Raw genomic sequence first — 17024 nt, 5'->3', positions numbered from 1 at the left:
TCAAGAGGCCTCTACGTTTTCTCCTAACGATACGATGCTACCAAATTAACAGAAGAAAAGCAACTCGGGTCTTTGTCAGAACAAAGCGGCGCTGAAATAACAACCGCAGTGCAATCGCTAAACGGTGGTGCTCCTTCCCGATACCTTGTCCAGACTCTCAAGGTCCTTCCTTGTTTTCTTTTATACTCTTTAATGTCTGGGCTCCTAAGAAAATGACTAATTAATTTGGACGGAGCTTCACCTGAATAAGAAATGGCTTAAAAATTGATAGCAACTGAGAAGCCAGTCTCAAGGTCTCTCTTAACGAGGTGAATTAATAGCGGTTCAGGTCTACAAATTAAATATCTTAATAAATAACAAAAAATACCCCCTTAGGTAGACTATATCCAGAGCTAAATAGCAGCGAAAGGACCGTATCCTGGGAGCCCGCGCTCCAACTGGTTTGTCAGAAGAACCGCACGGTGGCAGTTCAATCGCAGGGCCTGGACTGGAAACCACAAACTCTGTCTTTCTTTTCCTTTCTCTTCTAGAAACCTGAAGATCTACCCCACCGCTTCGCCAGGACATCACATTTACCTAAACACACACACTCCTACTTAGGACCCACTCAGAACTTTCAAATCTCTTATTTAAGAATAAGAGATTTAAGGCTTCTCTCATTTAAGAATTCCGCTTACATGGAATTTCTTGGATGGTTCTCAGCCGTCGATCACGGGGGAACCGATTCACCACCATTCCCACCGTGCTGCAGCCAACATCCACACGGGCACTAAATTCAAGGAATTGGGGATTTTCTCTTTCTCTTTGTTACCACCAGCAAAAGAAAAAGCAATTTTCCTTTTGTGCTCCCCCAGAAGGGGTCTCTGAGCGGATCCATTAGCGGATCACGGTGGATCCGGACACGGTGAAATGCTGCAGCCCCTTCCAGCCCCACTGGGAACCGGGAGGATGGACGGAGGAGGGAGGCAGAAAACCAAGCAAGAGTCTGAAACAGGATTTACCTGGTTTATACTGGTACGCCGGCCCTTCGCTGGAGCTCTCTGTGAAGCCAGAGTTTGCATCGGTTCCTTCTCCCTCAGAAACGCTCTCGGCACCGTTCCGGACAGGTTCTGCTTCCTGCTCTCCGTTTTCTTCCACAGGTTTCGCTTTTTTAAGCTCAGAGGGGTCTCTCTCCAGTTGAAACCCATGGCTCATTTTCTCCTGGTCAGATTCAAGTACTTTGTCACCTGAAAGTTCCTCTTCTACTTTAGGCTGAAGCACAGATGGAAACACAGAGGTTACGTTAAAAACACCCTGCCAAAATTCAAAGCACGCGAAACGGCTCGTCATTTACTCGTACGGCATTTTTGCGCCTAACGGGAACACGTATGCGTCTTAAACAGAGATACGGAGATCTGGAGCGACACAGGGAACAACCAGGTGACGCAGAGGTTCATCCCCGGAGATAACCCGCCGATGAGTAAGAGTGTAACTGGAAAGACTTGGCGTTGCCCGTGAAATCCCCAGGAGCTGTTGGGATCGGACGGCAGGAACTGCTGGGCCCTACGGCGCGAGAGCCATGAGCAATCCCAGCCCAGAAGGACCAGCCTCGCTCCTCCCCTCTCCCCGGCACTTTAAAGGACACCCCACGTCATTTTGGGGGGATCCTTCCTTTAAACGTACGCTGCTAATTGGAGCAGATCCTAATAAAGCAGGTAATATGACACACAGCCACAACTTCAGCATCTCTGTTTCAGGAAAACACTTTTATTAGTATCCCTGGCTGCTCCTTTTAGAGCTCTCCGAGGACACAGCCTTATTCCGCAGTCGGAGACGGCGAAAAGCATTAAACAAAGGAAAGGCTTCACTGAGGATGCTCCGGAAGAGCCTCTCGATCCTTCCGCCTCCCAACCCAATGGGCGCTACATCCTAAAACGCTTTTTGCGGATTTTTCCGAGGAATACTCTGAAAAAATGAGCCTTGGTGAAAATGCCACGTGGGCCAGGAGACACGACTCCTCCAATAACCGACGCAGAGAGCGTACGGAGAGCATAAACTTGCTGGCGCGGCCCCAGCGACACCCTTGGCTCTCTGGCTCGGGAAGGAGCACGGGGGATGCTTTTCATTTCCGTGGATTACCCCAGCATCGGCTTTTCCCGTTGCGCGCAGCCCAGCTGTCGCAGCGTGGTGCCCTGCCCGTCACCATCTGAAGCACCCTTTCCCCCGGAAACGGAGGGGAAAACACCCCCGTACCATTCCCAACGCCCACACGAGCCTATCTGCTGCACACCCTGGCTTACACTGAGGGTGAAGTACCGTCCGCCGGGCTCTGGATTTACTCTGCAACAACACGCTCTCAGAGCGGAGAGGTTCGGCGGCGTTTGCGGCAATTACAGGCAAGTTGGGGAGGAACGAGCAGACGAATAATAACCGAAGAAGAATTTGGAGTGAAGAAGCAACGCTACTCTGCGGTCAGTTTTTATATACGCGCGGGCAGCCCGGGTTTGTGCATTTTTACTCTCTCCCCCGCTCGGAGATCTATTCTAACCCCAGTTTTACCCAGGATATTAAACAAAAGAGGTTCCTCCTGCAATATCCCTACCAGAACGGCAGCAAGGGAGATGTTCTTTACTCATCTAATTACAGTCGAGGTGGTTTTGCCTCAAAACTTCCACCTTTTCCTTTCCCAAGCTTCTCCGTCAGGTGGTTATCATGGAAACCAACCTTCGGCCGTGACATCACAATGACATCACCGTGCAGCAGAACCACTCCACCCACCGGGGGCAGCATGAAGGGATCCGAGGGCTGGAGCCCCTCTGCTGTGGGACAGGCTGAGAGAGCTGGGGGGGTTCAGCCTGGAGAAGAGAAGGCTCCGGGGAGACCTTGGAGCCCCTTCCAGTCCCTAAAGGGGCTCCAGGAAAGCTGGGGAGGGACTCTGGAGCAGGGAGGGGAGCCACGGGATGAGGGGGAAGGGTTTTACACTGAAAGAGGGGAGATTTAGACTAGGCATCAGGAAATTTTTCACTCTGAGGGCGGTGAGCCCCTGGCCCAGGTTGCCCAGAGAAGCTGTGGCTGCCCCATCCCTGGAGGGGTTCAAGGCCAGGTTGGACGGGGCTTGGAGCAACCTGGGCTGGTGGGAGGTGTCCCTGCCCGGGGCAGGGGAATTAGAACTAGATTATCTTTAAGGTCTCTTCTAACCCGAGCCATTCTGTGATTCTATGATTTAAACCTGCTTTTATCTCATCCTTCACTGGAGGGACAACAGTGACGTGTTCTTGAATGTGGGGAGTCGTTCAATTAGGCGAGAAGGAAGAAAACTGAAGAGCTTCAACAGGGAACAGAGCAAAAAGCTGGGGAATAATCACAGTCCCCCCCCCACATAAGTCTGTGCTGGATCCCTGAGAGACAACTAGGAAGCAACGTGTCTAAAATACAGTTTCAAGAGAGCAACATCATCATTAAGTTTGGATAAAGCAGGACTGTGGGTCCCTCTTACCTCCGTTTCCGCCTCTGTCACCTCCTCAGTGGCTTGGGTCCGGTCTTTTGGTTTCTTCCACGTCTTTGGTGCAGTTACAGCTGTTTGGGCTGCAATGGAAGCGTACACCTATTACAACACTAAATTACACGGGGCGAATTTGGCCGTGGGTGATGCCTTTCCCTCTCGCGCTCAGGTTTTACATACAGGAAAATGAAGCAGCCGCAGCCTTGCAGAGGATTCAGCTTGATACAACCACTTTTTGTTCCAACGCGGTAATAACAAAATCGTTAGTGTGACATTAAAACACGGTCATTGTTTTACAAGTTGCTCATTCAAGGCCGAAACGGTACTTGTGATAGCAAGGAGTTTATGACCAACAGTATAAGGATCGTGCAGGGCGAAAGAAAACCTTCAGAAATTCTTTTTTTTTTTTTTTGAAAGATCAAGTATTGGCTAGAAGGTTCCTCTCGACATATTTTTCTCAAGGAGTATTACAAGAATTGTAATATTAACCATAAACCAGAACCATGAACTGGCCCAAATTTCCAACAGCTCATCCAAAAGGAGAACTCTTCCAATCTTGCAGCGCTACTGGCTCTCCGGAGCTGGATTTATATTTCAATTTAAAAGCAGGTTAACAACTCCACCATTCATTAATTTCCCCGGCCAACTCATTCAAAGAAAACACCATATAATATTTCTAAGATCAGCAGTGATTTACTCTCATCGCTTTTTTCCCCCCTGAAGGGTAAAAGAAACCACACGATATATTAAGAGGAGACAAAACCATTAATCCAATACGCTCGTAATTTGTTCCAAGTGCTACCAGCTTAAATTCCGATACCGAGCACACATGCGTGTTTAACACAGAGCGTACGCAGAATTGATTCCGTGACTGAAGTTTACTGCAAACAGATTTCCAGCTCGAGCCTTTGGTTTCTAGCAGACGCCGTGGAAAAAACGCAGCGTGCACTTATTTTATCCCAATAAAATATAATTCTGAAAGGCTCTTCGACTACGGATAAATGAAAAGAGTGTTAATAACGGCCTACTTTGTTCCTGTGGGCAAAGAGGAAAGTGGATTTGCTGCGTTCCCACTGTCCCAAAAGATACGTACGAGCCCCAGCAGCTCCGTAACGGCGTTTCCCTGTTGGGAGGGCGACTACGGACCTGCAGAAACGCCGGGGGCTGCGGGAATCCCAGCACGGTGCTGATAAAAGATTTTTATCTTTGTGCTAAACACCAAAAAAGTGAAGGTTAATAAAAATTAAAAAAAAAATAAAATTGTCTAATTCAAATATTCAAACATCATCTGGTCCTTGACGGAACTGATGGTTCACGGAGGCAAAACCCTCCAGGTCTCCCAGGGCTGCGAGTCCCGCACGCCCCGTCCACGGCAGCTGCACGGAGGGATGCTGCGCTCTCAGAGCGGGGCAGAGCCTGGCTGGAACCCGGGATTCCTGCGGCAAAAAGGAGAGAAACGTCCCAGCAGCCGCCGATTTCAAAAGGGCTTTGCCTTACGCAACCGGGGTTGAGCTTTTGCTACCGCCAGGAGGTGTCCGCCGTACCCTCGCCGAGTTATTCTCCCTGTCCCGGGGTGAAACCGGGTAAGGACCAGGCGCTAATTTCTGCGCTTTAGCAAAGCGCGGACCTAAGCGAGGCCCCACCACGAAATCTGCTCGAATTTCATGAAAATTTAGCACTTTTCAAAAAACCTGCTGGTTTAAAGGCTGGGCCGTCAAGCCCCACTGCCACGGCACGCCGCCTTCTTGTTTGGTGATGCCACTTCCACACTTGGGGGGGGATTTCTTCAAGGAGGGGGTCACATCTGCGCAGCAATGACCTAAAGGCTGCCACTGCCAAGAAATGTAATTGATTAACCCCAAAGTTTTTGATTTGACAGAATTTCACTCCGTTTAAGCTCAAACGACGCTATGGAAAACATCTAAAATAACGTTTCGGTTTTAAACGCACAGAAACAAACTCAGGGTCGCGGATTTGGGTTTGGCAAAGGTTTGGGGGGTCTCCTTCCTCGGCTCTCAGGATGTTAACATTAGCGCTTCTCATTAATACATTTTTTCCCCTTTTTTTGGCAAAAGCAAGCTCTCTAAAGGACGGGATTCTGCCAAGGCTCCCGAATGAGTCTTGCAGCTTTTGCCCTGTTTTAATCCTGCAGATCCTTTTCCTGCTTCCCCGCAGGAGGACGCTTGGCCAGACGCTGGCCTCGAATCCCAAGGCACGGCAGCAGCCGTCGCTTCGCCCCGCGGTTCCACAGCTGGAACTCGGTGCCAGCCCCTGGCCGGGTGTCGGAGCGGAGTGGGACACAGCGGCGGGATCTCCGGAGATCTTACGCCATCTTTCCCCTCTTAAAATAGCAGACAGCAGATGTTCTGTTTTTTTTTTTTTTCCTGTTGAGTTCTCATTTCTGCTACAGGAACTGACTCAACAGGAGAATTTATGCTAATGTATGCTGAGAAAATTAAAAGGAGTTTAGGTGCCAACGCTCCCAAACCCAAAACCCGACCGGGACAGCGACGCTACCCGAAAATTGAGTTTCAGTAGCGAGACACGACGTGAGCCACAGAGAAACCAAAAGGTTTCGGCCAGTTTGGCCCTCGGCAAGGGAGGTCTCTGCACGCTTCGGGTCTTTCTCTCAATTTTCTGGTCCTCCCAGATTCAGCATTTTTTTCCTGCACGCCAATAATCAAATCTGTTCTCAAATGAAAGTTCATTTTTGCCTGCGTTCACACATTTCCAGAGCTCTTTTCCAGCCCGCTTTGACGCGTCAGGTGGGAGCTCCTTTCTGCTGGAGAAGGGACACCGGCAGAGCCCGCGTGCTCCCGCCTAACCAGCACCGACAGCTCTGCTCGCCGCCGCTTATAAAGATAAGAGAATTAACAGGAGTGAAAATACTGACCTACATCAAAAGCCATATCTCATCTTTACGTCCCTGCTAAGTACTGCCTCCCGCATTACTTCTGCTCTTTTAATTCTTTCTATTTTTAAGATATTCCCCTCTTCTTTTATAATTTGAGTTACAACACACGCACAATTCCATCGCAAAAAAATAACCAAATGAATCCTCTAGCTGCCGTAGGACCGGAAAGAGTAACAAAATCCTCCTTTCCAGACTATCCCGGCCGTCATCACTGGCGATAACGTCACCACCGGGGAAATCTGCTCAGCAGACCCGTTTCTGCAGCTCCATCCTGTTCTCCAGTGGGACATCCTTCGGCAGGAGACCCCCAGGCCGGGGATTCCACAACCCAGCAAGCCAGACAGAGACGGCCGTCCCCTCTCTGATGTGGGTGCCAACCGCTAAGCATAAATTAATACCAGCTCTTGTATTTTTATTTTTTTAGCCAATGTGCCATTAAAAACCAAAGCGAAGGCTCACCATCGTCTTCCAGCTCGCGGGAAAGAAAATATCTTCCAGTGGGCTATGGCAAAAAAATCAAGAAAAAGGCGATACCTGATTTATGTTTCCGACCCTCCGGCTTTGGGTGCTGGAGATATTTCTCCAAGATATTTCCAATTAGTGCCCCAAGTTGCTCGTTACAGCCCCCACGGCTACGAAACCCAGGGCCTCGCAGTCAGTCGGGCTACTTTATTTTGAAATACGTCTCATAAATGAGCTCTGCAAGAAACAGCCCTTTGAATTCGAGGCGTATTAAGCTCTTCTGGCTTCCTGTGCTCCTAGGAGTTCCGCCTGGGACAGCGATCTCTGATTCCTTTTTCCTTCTCGTAATAGCCACGATAGAACGATTACACCGAAGGCGGGCATTCAGAGCACGTCCTGACGGCTTCACGCCTCCGGGACCGCCGCCTTCTTTAGAAATTCCACCCCACCACCAGGATTTGTCCTGTTTTGTTCCCCGAGAAGGGCCGGTCCCTCACCGCAGCCGGCAAAGCTACTAGAGAAAAACCAGAATTTAATAAGAAAAGCAACCGCGCGTCGTCGGTGGCTTTTAACTGGAGCAATGTTTTTAGTAAGGATCGCAGGCTGAGAGCCCGGTTTCTCTCTCTTGATAACATCTGTATTTTTTTCTCCTTGTTACAAAGATAAGTAGGAATTAATTATTTTAAAAGCTGCGTGCTCTTGCCCTTTGCAGATGACAGCGCTGCCCATCCTGAAAACCTGAAGATAACGGTTCCTGAGCGGGCGGGAGGGAGACCTGCTGCCCGCGCGCTCGCCGTCAGGTGGACGCGTCTCCTCGCACCCCACATTTTTGGTGACTGCTCAGAACAGAACCACGGTCACGGCAGCAAGAAAACAGACACCCGGGTCCAACATCCCGCGAGCAGGATAAAAAACGGCAGTTCTCAGTGGTTTAATGCTCTGAAGCCCAACAAATCTTCCCCGTTTCACAGGGGATTATAAGCAGGAGACACGGGGCTGATGAGAGTCTACAGACGAGCCGTCTGCTAGCAGAGACTGAACCACTAAAATCGCTGTCTTCGTTATGTAGGCCAATAGAACTTAAAGACATTAAGAGTAGATAGAAGATAGTGTAAAATAAAAAGGGAAACCAAGCACACTCCAGTTTCTGCAAAATGAGAAGACCACAACAGCGGTGCTCCTGTAGACACCTCCCACCCTGGAAACGTGGTGAGATCTGCTGGAGGCCGAGTGCCAGCGGGAAAGAAAGAGCAGAGGTTCCCCCGCATCCCCCCGGGGTCAGCTCCGCTCCGCTCGCCTGAAAAATTCATTTTCTTAGGCTGTAAAAAAAAGAACGGCTGGATAACGAAGACGCTGAAGGGAAAGCCTCTGCAGCCTGGACGTCCTTGCTCCTCTCCCTGTGCAGAGCCTGATGGAGCAACACCCGGCGGCATTGCTCCTCCGCCTGCCAGACAGAAGGTGTGCTCCGTAAAGCACCCGAGGAACAAGCAAACAATTCCATTCATCCCTGAGAAGCTGTCGCCTCCATCGCAAAATATGGGATACACCTGCAAGTCTCCCCCTGGGGGAGGAGGGGGATTGACGGCTCGTTCGGAACCTCCCCCGGTTTTAGCCAGGCCGGATTCTGACTGTGACAAAGCCACTGGGGAGTAAGTGCGGCAGCGATTAGGTTATTCTTGGAGGTCTTGGGTCTAGTAGTGTCCCGGTCGAGTCACATCAGCTGCCATTAAAGGGAATAACACGGTGTGATTTGTGACCAAACCGCTCTGTCACAAGTACACGCTTCTGCTGAAAACCCCGAAGAAATATTGTTAAAAGTCCCAGCGCTCACGCCTACCAGCGCCTGACCGACAAGTCTCCCTTAGCCCAATTTTTACCATATCTCCAGAGATCACGAAAAAGACTCTGGGCCTTTAGTCCAAGAAAAAAAAAAAAAAAAATATAGCCCTTCCTCCTTGCTCCTGAAGTTCAGCGTGTGTATGTTCCGGCGTATGGCAGAGACACGCGACTCCTCGCTCAGCCCAGACGGACGCCTGAATCCCCAATCGCCTTCCCGTTACGTTACTTAAACCTCCCTTCCCCTCTCCGAGGAAGAACTGGAAAACTATTGCTCACAAAAAAAAGGCTGGCAGAGAAACGTAACACAGTTATACTTCATTAAAGAAGGGGTAAAGCACAAAAAACCCACTTGGAGAGTCTTCTGTTTTCCTTGAAGCACTGAAGCTTTTAATAGTAATCGGAGTTTCAAGTCGTCTTTTACGTGACTTGAGAAATATTTGTTTCTCTGTTGCCAAAGCCAACGTATTGGCCAACGTGTGCTGTCTGGTTACTGCCATCACAGCGTTACAATTAATCTTCTGCATTATTAAAAGCCCAAAACGCTGTAAGTAATTTATTATTTTATTTTTTTTTTAATTTAAACTACAGGACACTACAAAGCAAGCAATAATACTGCAAGCTGGAACCTGGCCGTGCAAAACCTTATTTACCAAAAGAGTCACGAATTCTCTACTTTGGAAGGAAATGAATTTGTGTTATGAAGTAGCTCAGATTGAAAGAACAACAAGTGCCAGAGCAGAGGAATGACCCGAGTCAAATAAAAATAGAAAAAGATTAACACGAAAGAAAAAAAAACAAACCAAGCCCGTGGCTGGTACAAGTGAAGGGATCTTTCCGATCTTCTCCAGATATTGGATTTTATTTAAGATCCAGCATATTGACCTAACGCAGCATTACACAAACGTGGAACGAGGCCAATCTCAGCTTTTCATTTAATTTAATCCATAGCAAGAGCGTAGCCCTAGATGCCACGGATGCCATTACACACCTATCGCTTGCTTGTGAAAGAATAAACTAAAAAAAAACAAACCAAAAAATCCCTATTTTAAATGTTACTTAAAAAACCCCCCACCCAAATCACAACCTACTGTTTCTCCTTTGTTTCTTCTCCAAACTCCACCCAATTCAAAGGATATATTTCAATCGACAGCCTCAGCTTCCCAGCTCCGAAAGGACCGCAAAACGGGGTGTAAAAGACGCGAGGCGCCGCTGGGCGTGCATAATGGCCACCATTATACTCCCTCCGGCAGCTAAAGACAAGCCATTGATTGATTTAACTTCTTTTCCACAGTTTCATTTCCAGGAAGTCCTGAAGAAAAAGCGCTTTTTTCTATAGAGAACGCAGCAAATAAGACGACTGCGGTCTATATTAATCCATTAAACGCTAACCCAGCGATGCGACAGGACACTGAAACCAAAGGCAGATAACAGCCGTCAGAGAAACACCCTGGATTTTAAAAGGCAGGTACAGAAATTGCAATTTTTAGTCGTTTATAACAAGTCTTTACGCCTCCCGAACTAAAGCACCTCGTTTCCTGAAAATTTCAAGAACAGAGGAATGGGAACAGCCGAGCGAGGAGAAGAGAAATTCCGCTTACGTGTTCCTTTTGCAGAGGAAAAGCGGATGCACCGTGAATTAAGGCTGGGCAGATCCAGGTGTGCGACACTCGGCACGTCGGTCCTTCGGAGGAGCTTTAATGGTCCGTTTCATTTACCCACACGGTAACACCACGACACATTTTTATAGTTGGGGAAAAAAACCAAACCACCCCACCCCTCTGGATTCCAGAAAGCTCCGGCTGGGCAGTTTCTGGGGCTTCGAGGTCTGACTGTTCGTCTGCTTTAGGAGCAGGGGGATAAATCCAGAGCAAGAGGTTCCTCAAACCCACCGCTCACCCGGGAGGGGCCAGGGGCAGCGTCCTTTGGACCCCCCCACTGACAGCGCTGCCCTCCGTTGCCACCGAAGCAACACGCGGCCAGTTCCCACGAACCCCACCAGCCCTGGGACACGCAGCCACGACAGCCGCCTCTTTTACGAACAATTACGAGGGTTTGGTTTTTTTTTTGTCCCTGCAAACAAAGATTAGCGTTTTGCAATCCCAACAATGGTCACGCAGCACGACCAGATTTGCTTTTGGCAGGTGGAAACAGAAACATCTGACGGAAGAAGGACCCCAAAGGCCCCTTTCCTTCATCCTCCAGTCTACCGCACGCAACCACGGTGCCAAAGGCTTACCTGGGACAGGACTCTTGCTCGAGTTTACACTCTGAGCCTCCGTGCTCTCCTCCGGCTGCCCATCTGCTTCTGTCTCTTCCTTCTTTTCAGTATCTTTTACCTCTTCGTTAAGAGCAGTTCTTGTGCTCTCCTCTCCTTCTAAATCTCCCTGAACAACAGGGAGGGCACTGGGAGACGGAAGAGGAGGTGGAGAAGGAGTTGTAGTGGTAACAGCAGCAGCAGCAACAGAAACGGGAGGAGAGGGAGGCGGGGGGGTGGGAGGGGGGGTGGGGGGGGGAGAGGGAGCAGCGTGAAGAGCACTGGAAGATGGCACGCTTTCCACTTCTGCTGGAGGCGCTTCTGGGGTCTCCAGCTCAACAGTCAACGGCGCAACTTCCGTCTGGGCTACATCTACTACGCTCTCTGCAGCAGTTACCTTCTCACTCACTCCGTTCATTTCATTAATTAGATTAGTACTAGCAGTCACTGGAATATCACTAGATGCTACACTACTAGGCTCCTTGCACACCTCGGCATCGGCCTCTTCCGCTGGCGAAGGGTCCGATGGGTCCGTGCAGGGCGCGGCACTAGATATAGGCATTGCCTCCTCTTTTGGGGAAGCGAGTTCACATTTCTCCTCTGAGTCAGCTGTCAATGGGGGTTTACTAGAAACGGCGACAACAGCAGCAGCGGCAGAAACCACTGCGACGGGAGCGGCCGGGGTCGGCGATGGAGCAAGAGGAAGTTCTGGTGGTGTTTCCACTGAGGTGGCCTCGGTCGTCTGGCCAGCTTGATCTTTTTTCTCCCCAGTAGGTTCTGGTCTGAGGACCGGAGAAGGTGGTTTTAATACTGGATCTGGTTTTGGCTTCTCTTCTGGGAAAGGAAAAAGAAAAACAAAACACCAACAACCGTTACAAGGAGCAAGACAACTCCATCTCCCTTGACTGTATCTCAGCCACCTTGGTTCCCCCGGCCGGCGTGCTGCCCGCCGTTCCAGAAGCTCCGAGGAAGACACCAGGAGCACCTGAAGCCAATCTTTGCATCTAAAGGAAAAGGCCAGACAGCCCGCACCCTGCACATCTGAAAACGCAACCGCTGCTTCTATTTTTCGGAAGGCAGGCTTTGCAGAGAACGGCCGTGCTTTACAGAAAAGGCCTACGTTACAAAAGGTGGATTTTTTTTTATTTTTTTTTTCCCCCAGAAACAACTGCTGAAAATAGAATTTTTCTTGCCAGAAATTACAGGAGACAAAAATACACTTTACTTGGATTCTGCCTCAAAGGAGCCTGGGGTTTTAACACCGAGACCTGGGCACCTCATGCTCCAAAACGCGGGCAAACAGAGACACTGGGGAGAGCAACCGGCGACCTGCAGGGACTCTCTGCCTTGTTTGTAAAACGGGGAAACTCCTCCACGACTGACGACGGGCCCTTCTTTTACGTATGCCACGTGTCACGCCACTACTAATACGTGACGGGCATCTGCTTCGTTTTCCCACTCGTTATTTCTCAACTCCCTCGGCCCTCGGACTGAAGGACGCAATCCTTTGTTTTCTTCTAAATTTCAGCAAAGATACCTTTTCCTAAAGAAAACAAAATCACAACGGCGTCTAAGCACAGCTGCCACCAAAGAACAGCGTCACCACCTCTTGGTGTCCGGGGGCGAAGGGGATGGAGCAGGGTGGGGAAAGCACGGCAAAACATGCACAAGTATCACACCAACCCCCAAAATACTGAGAAGTCCCAGTACTTATCACGGAATGGTTTGGGTGGGAAGGGACCTTAAAGCCCACCCAGTGCCACCCCCTGCCCTGGGCAGGGACACCTCCCACCAGCCCAGGTGGCTCCAAGCCCCGTCCAACCCGGCCTTGAACCCCTCCAGGGATCTTGTCATCGGCAACAGACTTTGCGATCCCGTCCCTGCCACCACCATCTCACAGCTCCCCACGGTCTGCTGCTGCTCCCTGTGACACATTGATTCCCACTTCTTTTGAACAAAACAGGAGCCAAGATCCTAAAAGATCTTGGCTCTACAGGATCTCTGCTACTCCCTCTCTCCCACCTCCGACTTGACGACAAGGCGCAGATGGCAAGATCTCGCTTAGGAAAGTGCCTCTGCGTTACAGCTCGGCGAGACGGACGGGAGGGGATCACGGGAAGTCCACCACGCCGATGGCAGGGACTCAACGCTCCAGCCCTTAATCCCCATTACGAGGAGGTCGGCGTTACCTGTCCCTGGGGAGGGAGCTCTGCTCTGCTCCACCAACGCAAAGCGCCCCGAGGCTTCTGAGCACTGAAGCACCAGGGAGCTCCTGCGGGACGCGGCCAGGAACGCAAAAAGCAGTTCCGGAAAATCCAGAGGCACAAACCCCCCCTGCTCAGATTAGGAAATCAAAGGCTACAACCAACCCCAGATGATCAAAATTCAGGTAGAACGGAAGAGATACGACTTTGCTTGGTCTTTTCCAGCTCTGTCGGCTTTCCATTTGGGGCTTATTCAACAGACAGGCTGAAGGGAAAGGGTTTTTGAAGGAGAACCCATCCGAAACCGCTTGGAGCATCAAGTCCCATCTTTAGGAACAGCTGGAGCAACGAAGAACTTTGCTTCCAGCCGTGGCCGACCCCAGCAGCGTTACACTGAGGACCACGGCCAAAGCAGCAGTTTATCAACTTAATGAGGCACGCAGGGAGGCGGCTTCGGATGAGGATGACAAATGAGGAAAAAAGATGGAAGAAAGTATCCCTACAGCTGATTTTGATTCTGAAGGCTCCGTGGAAGAAAAAAGGACCCGGGAACTGGTTTGGCAAAGAAAAACGCGTCACCTCCGATTTCTGGAACATCCTCTGCAGACAACTCACGGAGCATTCTTGACATTTACAGCTCGCTATAAACAACTGCCTGGGTATTCTCTCCCTTGAGTCAAATGAGATTGCTCAAAAAAAAAGAAAAAAAAAAAGGCATTTGAAGTGTCTGGAAAAACATTCCGAGAGATAAAAAAAAAAAACACAGCAAAAATATACAACTGCACTTTAAAACCAGTGGCTCGAACACCCTTTCTTCAAACCACGCCTTATTTGGCCAACGTACAGCCACCGATACAGGCCGTGTGTGCAAAATTCAAGGAGGAAAGTAATTTCAGGAGGGGGATTTCGGAAGAACGATGGGCAGGTTTGGCTAATGAGAAGTAAATCTTAACTTGCCGGACCGTCCCGGAGAATAAAATCTCAAGAGTCCTGGCAAAGGCGCGTTCATCCCTGCCAACTATCACAGGAACGGTCACGTGAAACAATGTACGGTTGGGAAGGGCAAATAAAAAAATCAATGCAATTCACCCAAACTGAATCAGATCCCTCTTCCTAAACACGCCAAGATCATTCCTCACATTATATTTGGAAAGTATTTATGGGAAGCGCTGGGCTGTTCAGGAGGAAAGCTTGCTCCACCAGTAGATCTTTTTTAAAATCTCCAGATAAATACAAATCTTGCAAAATGACTCTTCATTAGAAACACTCCCACAAACCCAGCAGGACGGATCCCTGCTCCCTCCTCCGCGCAGACACCGGAGGCAGAGGGAGCCGGGCTGCTGGGCGGTCGCGGTGGCAGAGATTGCCCAGAGCGGTGGCCGGGGAAGATTTTCCTGGATACAGGAATTCGTTTCTGCTTCGCGGCGTTTATCTGAAAATAATCGCTGGGCTCGCTGCCATTTTTCCATCTTTCATCCCGCTGCAAACATCGGCGAGGCGGGACCGACGCTGGCTTCGCAGGCAGACTTTGGAGCCGGTGTCAGCGGAGGGGCTCAAAACTCCCCAAACTTCGGGATCTGACATTCAACCGTTTTCCACGAACCCCGTTACGTATTCCCCGCGTCGGCTACGCTGCAGGATTTGGAAAGAGGTTTAAAAAAAAAAAAAAAAAATACCGCTACTGATAATACTCCAAACATCCCACCGAACCTGTGCGCGCCGAGCAAACGTGGTCGGCTCCGATTTCACGCACGGTTATGCCCCGTCACAAGTTCTGCACCGGCCTGGCCCCTCGCCAGGCTCCTGCACGCCCTCTGCCACCGGGCTCGACCCAAATTCTCCAGCGTCGCCCTTGCCTTCCGCGGCTCGGCTGATACGCAGGCACCGGGGGCGCCTACGGGAACGACGGCTGCCTGCTCGCCCCTAAATAACGCCATTTTCCCGGCTATTACAGGAGCAATTCCTAGGTTCCTCCAAATCACCTATGAATTTTGAAGCCTGAGAAGCCAAAAGCTGCTTTAAAAGCACCAAACGCTCGCCTTTTCAAGAAAAACACCCGGATAGTAAATGCAACGCAATCCCAAATTCGGCCTCGCTAATGACTTCGAGGCAAAAATAACGGGGACGGCAGATACTCGCAGGGGGAAATACGGGAGGCCGGGGCTGCCGGCACCGCCCCGCGTCCCCGCCATTGGAAATAACCGCAAAAGGGTCGCCGAGGATCACAAAATTAGAACGTCAGCTTTATACCAAATTTCTACCGGTGCAAACGAGCGCGAGAGGGGAAGGGCACACGGAGAATCCCACCCAGGGGATGAGCACAGCGAAGGGGTCTTAAGGGATGCAAAAACACTGGTTTTGATAAATGCTTGCTTAAAAAAAAAAAAACCAACAAAAAACCACGCAGCCCTTTCTATGGCTGTTTTCATTTTAGAACAAAAAAAACCAAACAAAAAACCCCTGAGATCAGGCCCAAAGTAAAAAACTGTTTTGCTGCCTCAGCTTGTATTTCTGGAGAGATGTGCCCCCCCCCAATCACTTTGCGGGGGGGTGGGGGTGGGGTGGGGGGTGGGGGCTAAAATAAATAATTTTAATGGTGTCTAAACTTCCTTCACCTTTAACTCGCTCTGCCCTGCGCCTGACACCCCCGCTGCTCCCCCCCCGCCCCGAGGGGCCGCAGTCCGAGGCTGATGGCGTTATTCCAGGGCTCGCCGGCTGCGACGCTTACGTAAACCTGCTCTTTGGCAATTTTTGGACTGGAACAAATGTTTGAATCTCGCTGGGATGGAACGGAGATAAACACAGGGAAGCTCATCAGCGTTACATCTCAGTTCGAGCCCTGATTTATATTTAAACCAGCACAGTCAGGCCCGTGTAACGAACTAAATAAAGACCGCTCGCTTCCAGTTTACTTCCAGTTGCCTACGAAGGGATTAAGTTAAAGAGAGAGGAGGGAGAAGACTCGCGTGTCCTGGAAATGCAAGTTTTCCTGCGCAGGGCTGAAATGATGGGAAGTGCTGGATTTTACGGTTCAGCATCAACTCGCTCGAAAGGGCAGAGCAGTTCGGCGCCCGTCAACGGTGCGGGCGGTTCAGGCCCCGGTGGCACCAGGCACCTCGGCGTGCTCCGCGCGCGTCCCCGGCGGTGAGGGGACACGGGCAGGGAGCAGCGGCTGTGCCGGAGCCGGGCAGCTCGAGCGGCAGCGAGGCGCGAGCCGCGCTCAGCCACCGGCTGTTTGATGGACGTTCAAGCCACCTGCAACCTCTTCAGGTGACGGAGGCAGCCAGGTTTTGCACAAAGATCTAGACAAAATCCTGCTTCAGGTGGGAAACCCATCTCCAAAATGTCCCTTTTCAACCATTTCTAGCCCCTGCAGCAACCCAGAGGTGTATCCCTGGAAGAGTTTTCACTGAGGGGAAGCCCTGAAGTCTACACTACGGCTGTAAAAGAGCAACATTTTCAGCAAATTTGAGAGTCTGACACAACTTAGCCTCAGGGATACGTCCCGTCCCTTCCAAACAGCGGCCGTGCTGCTATCTGGGCCCGTGACACCTGAAGCATCAGAAGCAGCTTCTTTTCCTCTTTCCTAGAGCTGCGATTCTCTGGGGCTTAGGGTTTTTCCTAGCAAATACTCTGAAAAAAAAAAAAAAGCAAATCTGGGCAGGCTCAAAGCTTACAGGCAGCGCTCAGGAGCAAGGGACGGCGCTTCTCGACCGGCATGTACGCATCGCTCCAGGCGGAAACCTCAGTCGCTGCCACGCGGTGAACACCCCGGGAAGCAAACAGCGGCGTCAACTCCGGATTCCGACCCCGAGTCCGTGAGCACGACAGCAGCACACACAGCGTTAACGACAGCTTCTTAATGGCTTT

At 50.5% G+C, this 17024-nt stretch overlaps 1 protein-coding gene across 28 annotated transcripts in view; it reads right to left on the bottom strand.

Annotated features, from left to right (window-relative positions):
* The window catches only part of EIF4G3 (eukaryotic translation initiation factor 4 gamma 3), a 156250-nt gene that overhangs the window by 34673 nt on the left and 104553 nt on the right, over positions 1-17024 (bottom strand). For 26 of the 28 annotated variants that reach the window (XR_012583955.1, XM_074560530.1, XM_074560536.1 and 23 more), the window contains 3 exons: positions 10933-11784; positions 3476-3564; positions 1002-1251 (listed from right to left, as the gene is read on the bottom strand). Coding sequence is in view for 27 of the 28 variants with exons in the window: in XM_074560530.1 (XP_074416631.1) it covers positions 1002-1251; positions 3476-3564; positions 10933-11784 (1191 nt within the window). In the remaining variant the exon portion in view is untranslated. Of the gene's footprint in view, positions 1-1001; positions 1252-3475; positions 3565-3585; positions 10105-10932; positions 11785-17024 lie in introns of those variants that run through there. The other 2 variants (XM_074560554.1, XM_074560555.1) reach the window with 2 other exon arrangements.

Source organism: Larus michahellis, chromosome 16 (genome assembly GCF_964199755.1).
Source record: "Larus michahellis chromosome 16, bLarMic1.1, whole genome shotgun sequence".
Taxonomy (NCBI): domain Eukaryota; kingdom Metazoa; phylum Chordata; class Aves; order Charadriiformes; family Laridae; genus Larus; species Larus michahellis.
This window is presented reverse-complemented; position numbering and strand designations above follow the sequence as displayed.